The 15540-nt window shown below is 46.7% G+C and overlaps 1 protein-coding gene across 1 annotated transcript in view; it reads left to right on the top strand.

Moving 5' to 3' along the window:
* PITPNC1 (phosphatidylinositol transfer protein cytoplasmic 1) overlaps positions 1-15540 on the top strand; it is a 284015-nt gene that overhangs the window by 220278 nt on the left and 48197 nt on the right. Inside the window, exon 6 of the mRNA XM_049781848.1 lies at positions 13744-13839. Coding sequence (XP_049637805.1) covers positions 13744-13839 — 96 coding nt within the window. The remainder of the gene's footprint in view (positions 1-13743; positions 13840-15540) is intronic.

Genomic DNA, 15540 nt, shown 5'->3' with positions numbered 1-15540 from the left:
GGGCCTGAAGGGGATTGAGGTTGTAGTTATCTCCTAGAGTCCCCCAACATGGCATGGCCACTCCTTCTGGTCCCTGATATGAGGCCATTCTTCCTGGTTCTTGTGTGTGCCAGATTTAGTGAAATGAAAGATATTTGCTGTCATTTGTCAGGTTGGTTTCATCTTCCACGTCCTAACAGCTACCCAGGCCAAATAGCCAGGTTTTACCCTGAATTCACTTTGGTAAATAAGTTGTTTCTCTTTATTTGTGGTTCTAGGGATTGAGCCCAGGATCTCTGACAGGGAAGGCATGCCCTGTCCTATCAAGCCATCTCCCTGGCCCAATAAAGCAATTAGGGGGAGAAGGTCCCAAACCCAGCAGTGCTCAGGGGCTATTCCTGGCTTTGAACTCAGGAGTGCTCAGGGGATCACATGTGCTCCCTCATGATGCTCCTTATGTGGTGCTCCTCATTTGTGCACCTCATGATGCTCAGGGGATTATATATGAGGGTTCTAACTAGGGTCAGCTACAATATAATGCAAATGCCTTAGTCCCTATACTATCTCTCTGCTACCCCCATAATATTGGGGGGGTTGGACCACACCCAGCAGTGCTCAGGGCTTACTTCCTGGCTCTCCACTCAGGAATCTCTCCTGGCAGGCTCAGGGGACCATATGGGATGCTGGAAATTGAACCTGAGTTCATCCCGGGTCGTCTGCATGCAAGGGAAACATCCTACCGCTGTGCTATCACTCCAGCACCCCCATAATAATTTTTTTTTTGGTTTTTGGGCCACACCCGGTGGTGTTCAGGGGTTACTCCTGGCTGTCTGCTCAGAAATAGCTCCTGGCAGGCACAGGGGGACCATATGGGACACTGGGATTCGAATCAACCACCTTAGGTCCTGCATCGCTGCTTGCAAGGCAAACACCTCTGTGCTATCTCTCAGGGCCCCCCATAATAATTTTTTAAACAAGTAACAAGATAACCTAAGTTTGTGAGTCAGTGACAAGGCAGCTGCCTTGCTAGGGGGGAACCAAGAGTGTGACACCACCACCCCCCCAGTAGACCTTCTGGTATATCAAGTGTGTGTGCCCCAAACATGACAACCACAGAGGGAAGGGGGTCCTTAAAAAAATAAAACATAGAGGACCAAAGCAATAATAAAGTAAGTCAGCATTTGCCTGGCATGCAGGAAATCCGGGTTTGGTAGCTGGCACCCCATATAGTGTCTTGAGCCCCACCAGGAATGATTTGGAACACAGAGCCAGGAGTATGTCCTGAACACGGCGAGGTGTGACTCAAACACCAAAACCAGAAAAACCCTCATTCACAGTATTGCCCCTTGCAAAGTTTGACACTAGTGGGGGAAATGGCTGGAGGTGAGGCATAATTATTGGGCCTTTTTTTAAGCTCCAGTGCTTCTGATCTTCTGATTTAATGAAAAAAGCAACAGCTAAGACAGATACCCCCTCCCCCAGGTGGCCCTGCCCTGTCAATCTTATCAGGGAGTGAGGCATTGGGGGATTTGGTGTCTCAGAATTCAGAACCCAATGTAACTGCAAAATGCATTCATTATGCACACTGTAGTTCCATGAAAATGCTTTGCTAAAGGGTAATTAAGAAAAGCTTGGCAGAGGCTGACACCTTGAAAGACAGAGTTGAAAGATGAGCCTGGCAGATAGGGTGAGGGAGTGTTTCTAGGGCAGAGAGAGCTAGAGCTTGGGCAGGAGGCTTGGAGGAAGGGGAAGGTGCTAGGGAGCTGGATGATTGAGCTGAGCTGAGCTGAGCTGGAGCCAGGAGTATGCTGTGGCTGTTGGAACTGCAGGTGGAAGCAGGCACCCTAATTCTGCATATTTGCCTATCATTTGAGGAGTTTGCAGAGTCTCTTTGCGCCCATTATTCATTCGCTTGATCCTGACTGAGGAGTGAAATGAATGCTCACTTTTGAAAGACGGGAGTTTATGGGGCCGTGTTACTGCTTTATTATGGAGTCAGACTTAGAAGTAGATATTGGGGGACCGGAGAGATAGCATGGAGGTAAGGTTTGCATGCAGAATGTCGATGATTCAAATCCTGGCATCCCATATGGTCCCCTGAGCCTGCCAGGAGCAATTTCTGAGCATAAAGCCAGGAGTAACGCTGCTGGGTGTGACCCAAAAGACAAAAAACAACAAAAGAAGTAGATATTGGGGCCGGAGCAATAGCACAGTGGTTGGGTGTTTGCCTTGCATGTATCCAACCCTGGATGGACCTTGGTTCGATTCCCGGCATCCCATATGGTCCCCCAGCCTGCCAGGAGCAATTTCTGAGTGCAGAGTCAGGAGTAACCCCAGAGCGCTTCTGGGCATGACCCAAAAACCAAAACAAAAAAAAAAAGAAAGAAAAGACTGCTAGGTTCTGCACTTCCACCATACACTCCAAGGGCAATGAAGAAGCCATTGTAACATATTGGGTAGGTGTGTGGATGGACAGATGGAGAAGGCATGGATGAAGGAAGAAGGCTAGGTGGAAGGATGGATGGATGGCAGAAGCTAGGTCTCAAGAGAATAAAATTGGGACCAGGAAGATTACTCAAAGGACTGGACTCCATCCTGTTATGCACAGGACTCTAGGTTAAATCTCTGGGGATACTTGACCTCTTAGGCAGCTCTGGGTGTAAATTCTGATCACCCCATTGACCACAGGGAGACCTACCCCCTCAGAAAAAAGAAAACAAAAAAATAATTGAGGGTCCTACAGTTGTCCTAGAGAGATAAAGAATAGAAGGTCTATGAAGGAGATGTAAGACCAGAGGAATAATTGGGTTTGATGCCTAACCAGATGGGAGAATGAGAAAGAAATGAGTCAAGGGGGGATGGAACTATTAGTACAGCAGGCAGAGCATTTGCCTTTCAAGTAGCCAACCCAAGTTTAATCCCTGATATTCCCAGATGGTCTCCCAAGCACTGCCAGGAGCAATTCCTAAATGCAGAGCCAAGAGCAAATCCTGAGCACCACTGGATGTGACCCACAAAATAAAATAATAAGTCATGTTCCTTTCATAGATAATTAATGGAGCAACAAGGGAAGAGCGAGTTCAAAAGGCTCAGAGAAGTAGGAAAGAAGATGAGGAATGCAACTAACTCTGTGTGTGTTAATTCCAAGTAAAGTCTGAGATTGGTGCTCTGTAGAAAGTCCATACCACAAGGCCTGTGATTCTGGGAAAGGATCTGGACACACAGATGATATAGAGGGTGGAAGCAGCCCAAGATGGAACTTTCATTACTGCTAATCCCTGCAATATTGTGAATTATGAGACAGAGAAAAGGAAAGGTCTTCATTATTTAACTGGTGGAAGATAGGTTCGTTTTGGTGCAACCATATTAGGAAATGCAATTAAGAATGAGTCCTGGGGCCGGAGAGATAGCATGGAGGCAGGGCTTTGCCTTGCATGTAGAAGGACAGTGGTTCGAATCCCAGCATCCCAGATGGTCTCCCTAGCCTGCCAGGAGTGTTTTCTGAGCGTAGAGCCAGAAGTAACCCCTGAGCGCTGCCGGATGTGATCCCCAAAACAAACAAAAGAATGAGTCCTGATACCAGAGGGATAGTTCAATGAGTAGGGGTCTTAACTTGCACACAGATGACCTGGGTTCAATTCCTAACATCCCATATGGTCCCCTGAGCACCGCCAGGAGTGATTCCTAAGTGTAAAATCAGGATAAGCTCTGAGCACTCCTGCCCAAAAGCAAAACAAAAAGTAATAATAATGAGTGTTGTTGGCATTCACGGCTCAGTGTCACTAATCCAAACATCAAGCAGACAACTTTTTGCCATCAGGTCAAAATTAAGTGGGCTGGACCACTGGTCCCCGGTAAGGAAGGGGGTGATCTTGTTCTTCCTTAGTGAGAAAAGTGAGATCCAGCTGTTCACACACTTGAGCCCTGTCATCAGCTCCCAGTCTCCAGCTACAGTGGGCCGGCTCTGGGGCTAGCAATTGTTTTCCTCCATACTCACTGACTCCATAAAGGAGAATGACAAACAAAAATAAGACAAGGAAATGTTTTATGAAAATGTCTGGGCCCGGAGAGATAGCACAGCGGTGTTTGCCTTGCAAGCAGCCGATCCAGGACCTAAGGTGGTTGGTTCGAATCCCGGTGTCCCATATGGTCCCCCGTGCCTGCCAGGAGCTATTTCTGATCAGACAGCCAGGAGTAGCCCCTGAGCATCACTGGGTGTGGCCCAAAAACCAAAAAAAGAAAGAAAATGTCTTGGGAGGCCAGAGAGGAGCTCAAAGGATCAAGTACATCTTTCTATGCAGGGGGCCAGGTTTGATCCCTGATATGTAGGCAGAAGGGCAGATTTGATCCCTGGCTTGTGGGTGAGGGGCTAGGCTTGATTCCTGGATTTGTGTGTTCCCTTGAGCATTTTCAAGCCCCTAAATCACAAATTAAAAAGAATGCCTTGGCAGGGTGTCACTCAATGGTAGACTACTTACTTTGAATTCCATCACTGGCAGTACAATACACACACACACACACACACACACACACACAGAGTAATGGCAGGTAGTGTAGTACTGACCTGTGGCCTGAGAGCTGCTCCCACCTCGTAGGAATGAGGGAGTTGGTTTCTCCCAGTACCCCAGAAAGATCAGCTCCTTCCAGAGAGAGGATCACAGCACCCCACCTCAATATGCCTCACATGCTTCTAACCTATACTTGGTGAGCTCCTTCTGGAACCTTCCATCAGGTACCAAGACCTAGACCCTAGGTCCTAGGGTCTATAGCCATCAGCAAGGTGCCCTCTTCCCAAGCCAGCTTTGGGAGGTCTTTAGAACCGATCCTTGCAGAAGGGGAAAAAAAATAAACCAGAGATAACCTCCCTGGGAAAATATAACAGTTTGTTCCCTTTTATTTTGTTCTGAAGGTTAGTGCAATCTCAGGATTCTGAAGTGGTTTGGGGACAAGTACCCGCTGCATTGATTTACTTGGATAGACCGGCTGGGAAGGAGCTCGCAGAATTAGGGGAGGAAGACACTCGCTAGGGGAACAGGAGGAGGGAGTGGAAGCTCTGTGGCCTGGTAGAAGTGGGGCTGCCTCCTCAATGGGCCCTAACTTCAGGGTCTTCTGCATTCTGGGGGCTAGAGCAGTCTCCTGAGTCCTTCAAGACAGGCTAAACCTCCTTTGCATCAGGAACTCTGCCTCTTGGTACAAAGGGTTTATTACAACTCCCCCAAAAGTTCTGCTGGAAGATGGGGGATCAGAGTCTCTTGGAGCTAGTCACCACCACTCCACAAAGGCCAGCACCAGTTTTGGGGCATCTCCAGAGGAAATGTCACTGAGGGACCGGACAGATAGAAATCATAGAGACTGCTCCATGTGGAATGGGAGCAAAGAAAAACAAGCACAATTTTAAGCTCAGCTTTGGAGTCTTAATACTTTATTTTATTTGGTTTTGGGGTCACACCTCAGCAATGCTCAGCGCTTACTCCTGGTTCTGTGCTCAGAAAATTACTCCTGGAGGGACTCAGGGACTTTGGATTGCTGGGAATCACTGGACTGACTTAGGAAAATGTTAATTGTTCCTCAGGGCTGGGTATGGGGGGATATATGTACCCCATGCAAGGTTGGGCGATGGCCTGGGAACCTGAAGCGGGAGACATGCGGCTGCTCTGAGCTGAAATTCGAGCAAATGCCAAATGACTGTAACCCCTAGGATCATCCCTTACAAATGGGGTGTTGAACCAAAGCTATAGCACAGTGGGTAGGGCGTTTGCCTTGCACGTGGCTGACTTGGGTTTGATCCCCAGCATCCCATAAGGTTCCCCGAGCCTGCAGGAGTAATTTCTCAACTCAGAGCCAGGAGTAAACCTAAGTCCCTCCAGATGGAACCCAAAAACCAAAAACCAAAAATGGGTGTATGCTTCAAAGGTCTGTTTAATAAGCCTTGTCTTGGCCTGAGGGACACTCCTGGCTCCCTCCCATGTTCTTCACCTATTGGAACATTTGTTCTCCAAGCAGGATGGTTTCTCCTCCATCTCCAGCCCCCTTTGGTTCCTGTCTCTGGGTTCTTCTCCCACACCTTTCCCTCTCCCACAGATGAGCCACTTTCACCACTGTTCCCTGCTGTGTAACTTGTGGGGGACACAGGCCGGGAAGTGGTTCACTGAAAGTTTCCCACCCCAAATCCTGGAATAGCCGCCCATGTCCTTTTCCCTCAAAGGAGCCCCGCTGTGAATTCCACTGGGCTTTGTTCTGCTCTTTGCCCCCCCAGTCTCAGCCACCCCACTTTCCCAGGCTGCCTTTCCCTTGCTCTGTTTTTCTCATCCTCCAGGTGCACTTGTCAGCAGCTTTGCAATTTGACCTTCACTGCTGAGCCCATGCCCCAGTGTGATTCCTGCTCTTCTAGTTCTTGTCTTTGAATGTTCTGGAATTTGTGGGGGGGGGAACCATGGAGGGGCAGAGCAGACTAAATCCTTTCCATTGGCCAATGGAAATATATTAATGGCAGGGTTGGAGAGATAACATGGAGGTAGGGTGGTTGCCTTGCATGCAGAAGTTCAGTGGTTCGAATCTCGGCATCCCATATGTTCCCCAAACCTGCCAGGAGCGATTTCTTAGCGTAGAGCCAGGAGTAACCCCTGAGCACCACCAGGTGTGACCCAAAAAACAACAACAAAAAAAAAGTGGCCAAACCAGCTTCGATCCTCAGCATACCATAAGGTTCCGGATGTGACCCCCTGAAAAAAAGAGAAGAAAATAGAACCCATGAGATTTTGGGAGCCCTCAGGCAGATTTATTAACTCAGGGTCTCTGCTGCCTTGGTATCTAGTAATGAGGGAGAGACACAGTACTCAAGAACCAGTGGGAATTTATAACCAAGGTGCAGGGGTGAGTGCAGCAGATGGAAAGGACCAGAATTCTAGCTTGCTGAAAGCAGGTCAGGGGGATTAGGTGCCAAGGATGAATGATTTCTCTCTCAACAGACCCAATCAGATCCTTCCTAAAACAGAACTGTGCAGCCCAAGGGCAGAGCCCAGAGTCAGAGGAGACCCATGCAAGTCGAGATCAGGAATGAATTCATGGTCTTTTTTCTATGTTTTCTTCTCCTTGTGCACACTTCATAGCTGAGAACTGAGAAAGCCTGACTGCCTTCAATTGTGGAAAGTTCTGGACTGTGAGGCTGCTCCCTAAGTCAGTTAGCTTTCCAGCATCAGAAATGAGAGAAATTTATCTTAATCTTTGTTTATTTTTGTTTGGAAAACTAGATAACTTTCATTTAAATACTGTCAGGAGGGCTGTGGAGAGAGTACAGAAACTGAGGCACTTGCCTTGCCCATGGTCAATCTGGGATTCAGTCCTTGGCACTGCAGATGGTGCTCTGCAGAACACGTGACCCACCAGAAGACGTGACCCCCTGAGCACAGAGTTAGGAGAAAATCTTGAGTGCTGCTCGGTGTCTTCAATCCCATTAAAACATTCTTGGTAAGAATTCCCAAAGAGGAATTGGCTAGGGCATTTGCCTTGCATGCAGCTGACCCAGGTTCTATCCACGGCATCCAGCACATTGCCGGGAGTAATTCCTGAGTGCAGAGCTAGGAATAAATTCTGAACATTGCCAGGTATAACCAAAAATTTATCAAAAAAGGGACGGGCGATTCCAAAAGAAGGCCCAGAAGAAGAACAGTAAATGAGATGCTTGGCTCGCATTCCTTCAACCTGGTTTGATCCTCAGCATCCCATATGATCTGCCAGGCTCCACCAGGAGTGTTTCTTGAGTGCAGAGCCAGGAGTGACCTCTGAGCTTCACCAAAAAGAATTCCAAAATAGATGCAGGAATGAGAAGAGCATTTTCCTTGTCAGTAAACTAGACTCTTGTTTGTTCCTGACCATGAAAGCTTTGAGGCTCTCCCATCCATACAGATACTGCTCATAGATAATAATCAATAAGCCATGAACCACTCCAACTCCATCTGCCTAATGTAACCAGGAACCTAACATTCTCTGTCCTTTTACCAAATCGATAACCACAGTGCAAACCCAGAGAGTGTTCTAGAGAAAATGCTGTTAAGATAAGAATTCTGTTTCCGGTGTCCCCTCCAGCTGAACCCAATATTTTTTTGTTGTTGCTGTCTTTGTCCAATGCTTCCCTTTGCTTGATACCTCTCGAGTACACGAAAATCGAATGTGAAGAGAATGTGTGTTACTTAGGATTCTTTGTCTCTTTCCTCATATTTGAGACATAAAGCAAGATGACTAGTAGATTTTCCCTAAAAATCTCTGCCCGTCAACCACCTTGCTTGTGTCCTTGGTGGCTAAGGCAGATGTCAGGGGATTAACTTCTCCCAGCTGCAATACTTGAATCACTTTCTCCCCCATCCTTCACCCCCACCCCACTTGAGTAGTTGTGTGTGTGTGTGTGTTTTAAAATGATAGATGTTATTTTTTAGAGCAGTTTAAGTTTATGGAAAAATCTGTGCAGAAAGTACACTGAGTTCCCATCTAAACTTGGATCTTAAAAACCACAAAAGTTATCATTGTAGTCAAGGGAGCAGCTGAAGCCACGCTTCCCAGGGCTCTGGATTTCTGAAGAGCTTCTGTACCTGCTGAGCTCACAATATCCAGAAACAGAGGCAGACAACAGAGTGGTTACAAAAATCCAGAAAGATGCAGCCCTACCCCCAGAAAGATGCCCAGGGCCTTGCTCAAACTCATTCCAGAGTAATCAGTCTGACAAGGCTTGGTAGCTGCCTTATAAAATCTGAGAGCCAACCCCTCCACACACACTCTGATAAACCCTTTTGGGAAAATCTTTTTTAAGAATAGAGTTATTCATGGCTACACAATACTTCATCAAATAGATTTATCAAAATTTCCTTGGCCATTCTCCCATGTCAGGAGATTTAAGCTGCCGGCTTTCTTTTTAGTTGTTTTCGTTTTTAGTTTTATTTTGTTTTGTTTTGGGGAGGGGGGCATAGCCAGTGACGCTCAGGGGTTATTCCTGGCTCTGCACTCAGCACTTGGGGGAACTATAGTACTTGGGGGAACCATATGGAATGCAAGATAAGCACCCAACCCACTGCACTATCTCTCCAGCCCAAGATGCTTACTTGCTTTTTTTCTTTTTTTCTTTTTTCTCCCCTCTCCAAACCCACTCCACTTTTCTTTTTTATGCACTGTAGAGGACCTAACCCAGGCCACCTAACCCATGCGTGTCTACATGATCTACCACATCCTGATGAACACCCCCTTTTTTATTCCTTTTACTGTTACAATCTTGCAGTGAAAATCTTTGACGTAAAGCTTACCCTTTATTTCAGATTCTAATGATAAATTCTTTTGATAATTCTCAAAGTTCAATCTTTCTAGGTCAAAGTATATGAAATAGCAAAGATGCAAGATAATGTACACAATGCTATCGAAAAAGGGGGAAATAACTCCCTTTTCAGTTTGAAATCTAAATGATAGATTTACTTGGAAATGGGGGCTTTGCTTTTTTTTTATTATAACATTGTTCATTTCTTATTAAAAGGTTCATTGGGGTGGGGCCAGAGCGATAGCACACCCATAGGGTGTTTGCCTTGCATGTGGCCGACACAGGATGGACCTGGGTTTGATCCCGAGCGTCCCCCAGCCAGGAGCAATTTCTGAGTGCATAGCCAGGAATTACCCCTGAGTGTCACCGGGTGTGGCCCAAAAACCAAAAAAAAAAAAAATCAATTAAAAATAATAAAAGGTTTGTTGGGGTTCTGAGAGATATATCTGTATAGCAGGGCTGCCATTTGCCTTACACATAGCAGACTCAGGTTTGATCCCAGCATTGCATATGGTTCCCTAAACTCACGAAAAGTGACTTCTAAGTGCAGAGACATGCATGAGTCACCCCCAAACAGACACAGCAGGGCCTGCCCAAAAGAAAACAAAGATTAAACCAATAAAATAAGTTCATTTATTGATCATTTATTGGCTGCTAGGGAAATGGGGAGCTCACCAGAAATCTACACAGATGATCCACAGATGGTGTAAAGGGGGCTCCCACACCTCACTTCCTTACCAAGAGACAAAGTGCCATTCAGCTCCCGGGTCAGCAAAGGTGCCCAGCATCTCTGTCAGGTGTAATCCTACAAGTACGCCCAGATATATCCCCTTCCGAAGTTGTCTCAGCTGCTTTTTCCCCATAACAAGCTGATAGTAGGACTTGAACCCTGGTAGCTGCCAGGCTGCTGGGAAAACCCCAACGACCCTTCTGCTCCGGTATGGCTTGGGGGGCTCATTTTGTATCATACTGTTCAAAAGCCCAATTTCAGAATGTATTGTGTATAATAGACTCTCATTCCTCTCAGCTTTGCTTCACATCAAGACCCACTCAAGCCATTATTTTATTTTGTTTTATTTTATTTTATTTTATTTTATTTTGGTTTTGGGCCACATCTAGCAGCGTTCAGGGGTTAGTTACTCCTGGCTCTGTACTCAGAAATCGCTCCTGGCACAGGGGACCATTCGGGATGCTGGGATTCGAACCACTGTCTGTCCCAGATCAGTTATATGCAAGGCAAATACCCTACTACTGTGCTATCTCTCCAGCCTCTCTAGCCATTTAAAAAAAAAAAAAAAATGGGCACTAGTGCAAACATCGGATGTGGAGGATTCTTGCCAGTATGAAAAGTACTTGGATGAAAGAATGAGTTTCAACTTTAGGATCCAAGCAGAATGTGTGTAGCCTGGCAAAAGGAGCCTTGCAGGGGCCTGGTGCAATAGCACAGCGGTAGGGCGACTGCCTTGCATGTGACTGACCCAGGTCCCATCAGTCCCTGAGCATTGCCAGGAGTGATTCCTGAGTGCAGAGCCAGGAGTATGCCCTGAGTGTGTGCAGGGTGTGGGCCCAAAACAAACAAACAAAAGAGCTGTGGATGCTGAAGTGGGGAGGAGAGTGTGCATGTTATTAATAGGCATCAAATTTGTGTCAAGATCATGCCCTGGAGCATCCTCCCCTTGGTTCTTCTAAAATGTCTCTTTCCCTTCTGAAACGTCAGATTTAATTAATGTTAGCGGAGGCCTCTCCTGCAGGGATTAGCTGCAGAGGTACGGATACAGTTAGGACTTCCTGCTGAGGTGAAGTGGCTTTTGCAGACTTGCTCTGAAGGACTGGAAAGATCGTTGCCATACTTTTTCTTTTCTTTTCTTTTTTTTTTTTTTCCTTCGGTGATGCTCAGGAGTTACTTCTGGCTGTGTGCTCAGAAATAGCTCCTGGCAGGCACTGGGGGACCATATGGGACACCGGGATTCAAACCAACCACCTTAGGTCCTGGGTCAGCTGCTTGCAAGGCAAACGCCGCTGTGCTATCTCTCCGGTCCCGACCATACTTTTTCTTTTCCTTCCTTCCTTCCTTCCTTCCTTCCTTCCTTCCTTCCTTCCTTCCTTCCTTCCTTCCTTCCTTCCTTCCTTCCTTCCTTCCTTCCTTCCTTTTCTTTCTTTTCTTTCTTCTTTTCTTTTTCTCCTTTCTTTTCTTTGTTCTTTCTTTTTCTTTCTCCTTTTCTCTTTCTCTTTCTCTCTCTTATTTTTATTTATTTATTGGGGGGGGGTTTGGGCCACTCCCAATGGCGCTCAGGGGTTACTCCCGGCTATCTGCTCAGAAATAGCTCCTGGCAGGCACAGGGGACCATATGGGAGGCCGGGATTTGAACCAACCACCTTAGGTTCTGGATCGGCTGCTTGCAAGGCAAACGCCGCTGTGCTATCTCTCCCGCCATTCTCTTATTTTTAAACTTTTTAATTTGTTTTTTGGGTCACACCCAAGTAGCCCTCAGGGGTTCCTCCTGGTTCTGCGCTCAGAAATTGCTCCTGGCAGGCTAGGCTCGGGGGACCATATGGGATGCCAGGATTCGAACCACCATCCTTCTACATGCAAGGCAAACACCCTATCTCCACGCTATCTTCTCCGGCCCCTAAACTTGTTTTTTTAACTTTATTTATTGATTGCTTGGTTTCTGGGCCACACCCAGTGGAAGCTTAGGGGTCACTTCTGGCTCTGCATTCAGAAATCACCCCTGGCAGGCTGGGGGACTATATGGGATGCTGGAAATCGAACCAAGTCCCTCCCTAGTCGGCTGCATGCAAGGCAAACACCCTACTGCTATGCTATCTCTCCGGCTCCTTGCTTGCTTGCTTGCTTTTTTTTTTTTCACCTGACAGTGCTTGGGGGTTATTCCTGGCTCAGCATTCAGGGGTCATTTCTGATCATTCTCTGATGGACCCCAGGTCAGCTATGTGCAAAGTGAATGCCCTCCCCACTGTGCTATCACTCCAGCCCCTAGACTGGGAAGATCTTTCTTGCAAACCCAACAGAGGGCAAAGGACAAAGGGAAAACTAGAAGAACTTAATCTCCCTATCAAGATGTCTGGATCTGGAAGCTCTCTTGCCTGTTTCTGTGCAGGCAAGGGGAACCCTGGGCCGGGGGTAGGGGTGCTAGCCTGAACTGAACATCACTATTTCAGGATCTTTCCAAATGGTCCCTTATACTCTGCATTTATCTAGGACATTGTGCTCTTAATGGACAAGATTCATATTCTTAGTTATTCTATATAATAGATTTAAGAGTAAGTTTCTTTTCTTTTCTTTTTCTTTTTCTTTCTTTTTCTTTTTCTTTTTTTTTTGATTTTTGGTTTTTGGTTTTTGGGCCACACCCGGCAGTGCTCAGGGGTTACTCCTGGCTGTCTGCTCAGAAATAGCTCCTGGCAGGCACAAGGGACCATATGGGACACTGGGATTCGAACCAACCACCTTTGGTCCTGGATTGGCTGCTTGCAAGGCAAACGCCGCTGTGCTATCTCTCCGGGCCCTCTTTCTTTTTTGGTTACACTGAGTGATATTCAGGGCATACTCCTGGCTCTGCACTCAGGAATCACTTCTAGTGGAATTTAGGAAAATATGGAGTGCCAGGGATCAAATCCAGGTCAGCCATGTGTAAGGCAAGCACCCTACCCACTGTACTATCACTCAGGCCCCATCATTTTCTTCTTTTTTTGCTTATATGCTTTTGTATTTTCCCATAATGAACTTCAATTTATTAGTAAAATGAAATTAAAAAAAATATTTTTGGTTTTGGAGTCACACCTGGAGGTGCTTAGGGATTACTTCTAGCTCTGTGCTCAGAGATCACTCCTGAGAGGGCTTAGGGGACCATATGAAATAAGGGGGATCAAACCAAGGTTGGCCACGTGCAAAACAAGGCCCTCCCTGCCATACTATCTTGCCAGCCCCTGAAATAAATTTCTTTTAAAAAGGCAAAAAAAAAAATTTTTTTTTGTTGTTACTTTGTATGAAACCCTACTACTAAAACAGTATTATAAACCATGTTGCCTTAAATTAAAAAAAAAATACCTTTTCAAAATGTGGGATTTGTGACTGCTTTTCATCTCATATCTACCCAGCCCTCTCCAGTTTCTCACACTCCCTGTTCTGCCAGAAAGCAGCAGAGTTCAGTCAGTTTTGGGGAAGCGAGTTCTTCCTTCTCTCTCGAACTTTCTAAAAACAACCACTTTTCCTCCTATCCCTCACCAAGCAGTGATTGATGTTACACCTGCCTCTGGTGTGACAAAACTCAAGTGATGAATCAGAATCTTTCATGGTTCCTGCTCCCTAGGAGACAGCAGAAAGCCCCGGAGAAGAAGCTGCTCTGTGGGGTGTTTCTCTGCCTAGGGCACAGTTGTGCCAACCTGCGGGCACCTTGAGGATGACACCTGGTATCACTAACCTTTGATGCATTGTCGTGTGCTTTCAGATTTTTGACAATGAGGCCAAAGACTTGGAGAGAGAAGTTTGCTTTATTGACATAGCCTGCGACGAGATTCCAGAACGTTACTACAAAGAGTCTGAGGTGAGTGTGGGTGGAAAGGCACGAGGGGAGAGGCCATGAATACTGATGAAAAGCACCCCAGCCTGGAGCCTCCTGCTTCTCTCAGAATTTGCTTTGCCATCTTGTGCTGGGGAAAGGGGTGGGCCATACCCGACAGTGTTCAGGGGTACTCCTGCAGGAATTACTCCTAGCAGTATTTGGAAGACCATATGGGATGCCAAGGATTAAACCCAGGTTGGTCATATGCATGTGAGTTCTACAATTCATGTAATATGCATTTATGGGAACTTTGAGCCAAAGTCAGATCTGAAGACATTCCCCAGAGGAACTGTCACTTCAGTTCCTGCTTCCCACCATGCTGACTGCTTCTTGTCTGCAGGGATCAGAAGGAGGCGCTCCTCTCCAGGGCCCCTGACTGACCCCTCCCCGGCTGCCATTCCATTTGGTTTAATCTTTCTATCTCCAACTCTACCATCATTTCGGGGAGCCACATCTTTTTCGGGGAGTGCTCTGGGGTTACTCCTGACTCTGTGCTCAGAAATTACTCCTGGTGGGGCCGGAGAGATAGCACAGCGACGTTTGCCTTGCAAGCAGCCGACTCAGGACCTAAGGTGGTTGGTTCAAGTCCCGGCGTCCCATATGGTCCCCTGTGCCTGCCGGGAGCTATTTCTGAGCAGATAGCCAGGAGTAACCCCTGAGCACCGCCGGATGTGGCCCAAAAACCAAAAGAAAAAAAAAAAAGAAATTACTCCTAGCAAGCTCTGGAGGTCATCTGGGATGCTGGGGATTGAACCTGGGTCTGCTGCGTATAAGGCAAACCCCCTACCCACTGAGCTATCATTCCAGCCAACCCTAAGGGGAGTCAAGTCTTAGCACCTCTCAACTGTCTACTGATGCCTCTGTAAAAAATACCAGCCTCTGTAAAAAATACCCCTGCAACCTCTGCCCAAACTTTGTCTCTTTGCAATTTGGGAGATGGCAGGTAATTGTGTGTTTTATATTATTCTTTGTTGGGGGAGGATCACATCCAAAGGCGCTCAGGAGTTACTCCTAGCTCTGGACCCAGAAATTGTTCCTTGCAAGCTTGGGAGACCATATGGGATGCCAGGATTCAAACCACCTTTGGTCCTAGGTTGGCCTCTTGCAAGGCAAATGTGCTACCGCTGTGCTATCTCTCTGGCCCCCCTATTATCTATTTTCTTATTGAATCATTGTAATATAGTTAAAAAGTCATTGATAGTTGAGTTTCAGTCATATAGTGTTCCAACCCCATCCCTTCATCAGTGTTCATTTCCCACCTGCAATTTCGCCATTTTCCCTTCCGTTTTCCACATACACACACTCCTTATTTTTAGTTTTTGAGCCATAGCCAGCCTTGTTTAGGGCTCACTACTAGAAGGGCTCGGGGGGACCAGATGGAGCGCTGGGGATCAAACATGGGTTAGCTGCATTATATTGATTAGGGTTTGTTTGTTTGTATGCTTATTTTGGTTTTGGAGTCACACCATGATGCTCTCAGAGTTACTCCTGGCTCTGCACTCAGAAATCACTCCTGGCAGGTCGAGGGACCATATGGGGGGCCAAAGGATCAAACCTGGTTGGTCCCAAGTCTGCTGGGCCTGCTGTACTATTGCTCCTGCCTCAAGACAAGGTTATTGTAGAGCTTATTGTACTATTTCTTATTTTTGTTTGTTTGTTTGTTTTGTTTTGTTTTGTTGGGGG

Source organism: Suncus etruscus, chromosome 1 (genome assembly GCF_024139225.1).
Source record: "Suncus etruscus isolate mSunEtr1 chromosome 1, mSunEtr1.pri.cur, whole genome shotgun sequence".
NCBI lineage: Eukaryota > Metazoa > Chordata > Mammalia > Eulipotyphla > Soricidae > Suncus > Suncus etruscus.
Note: the sequence above shows the minus strand (reverse complement) of the source record. Positions and strands in the feature narration are given on the sequence as shown.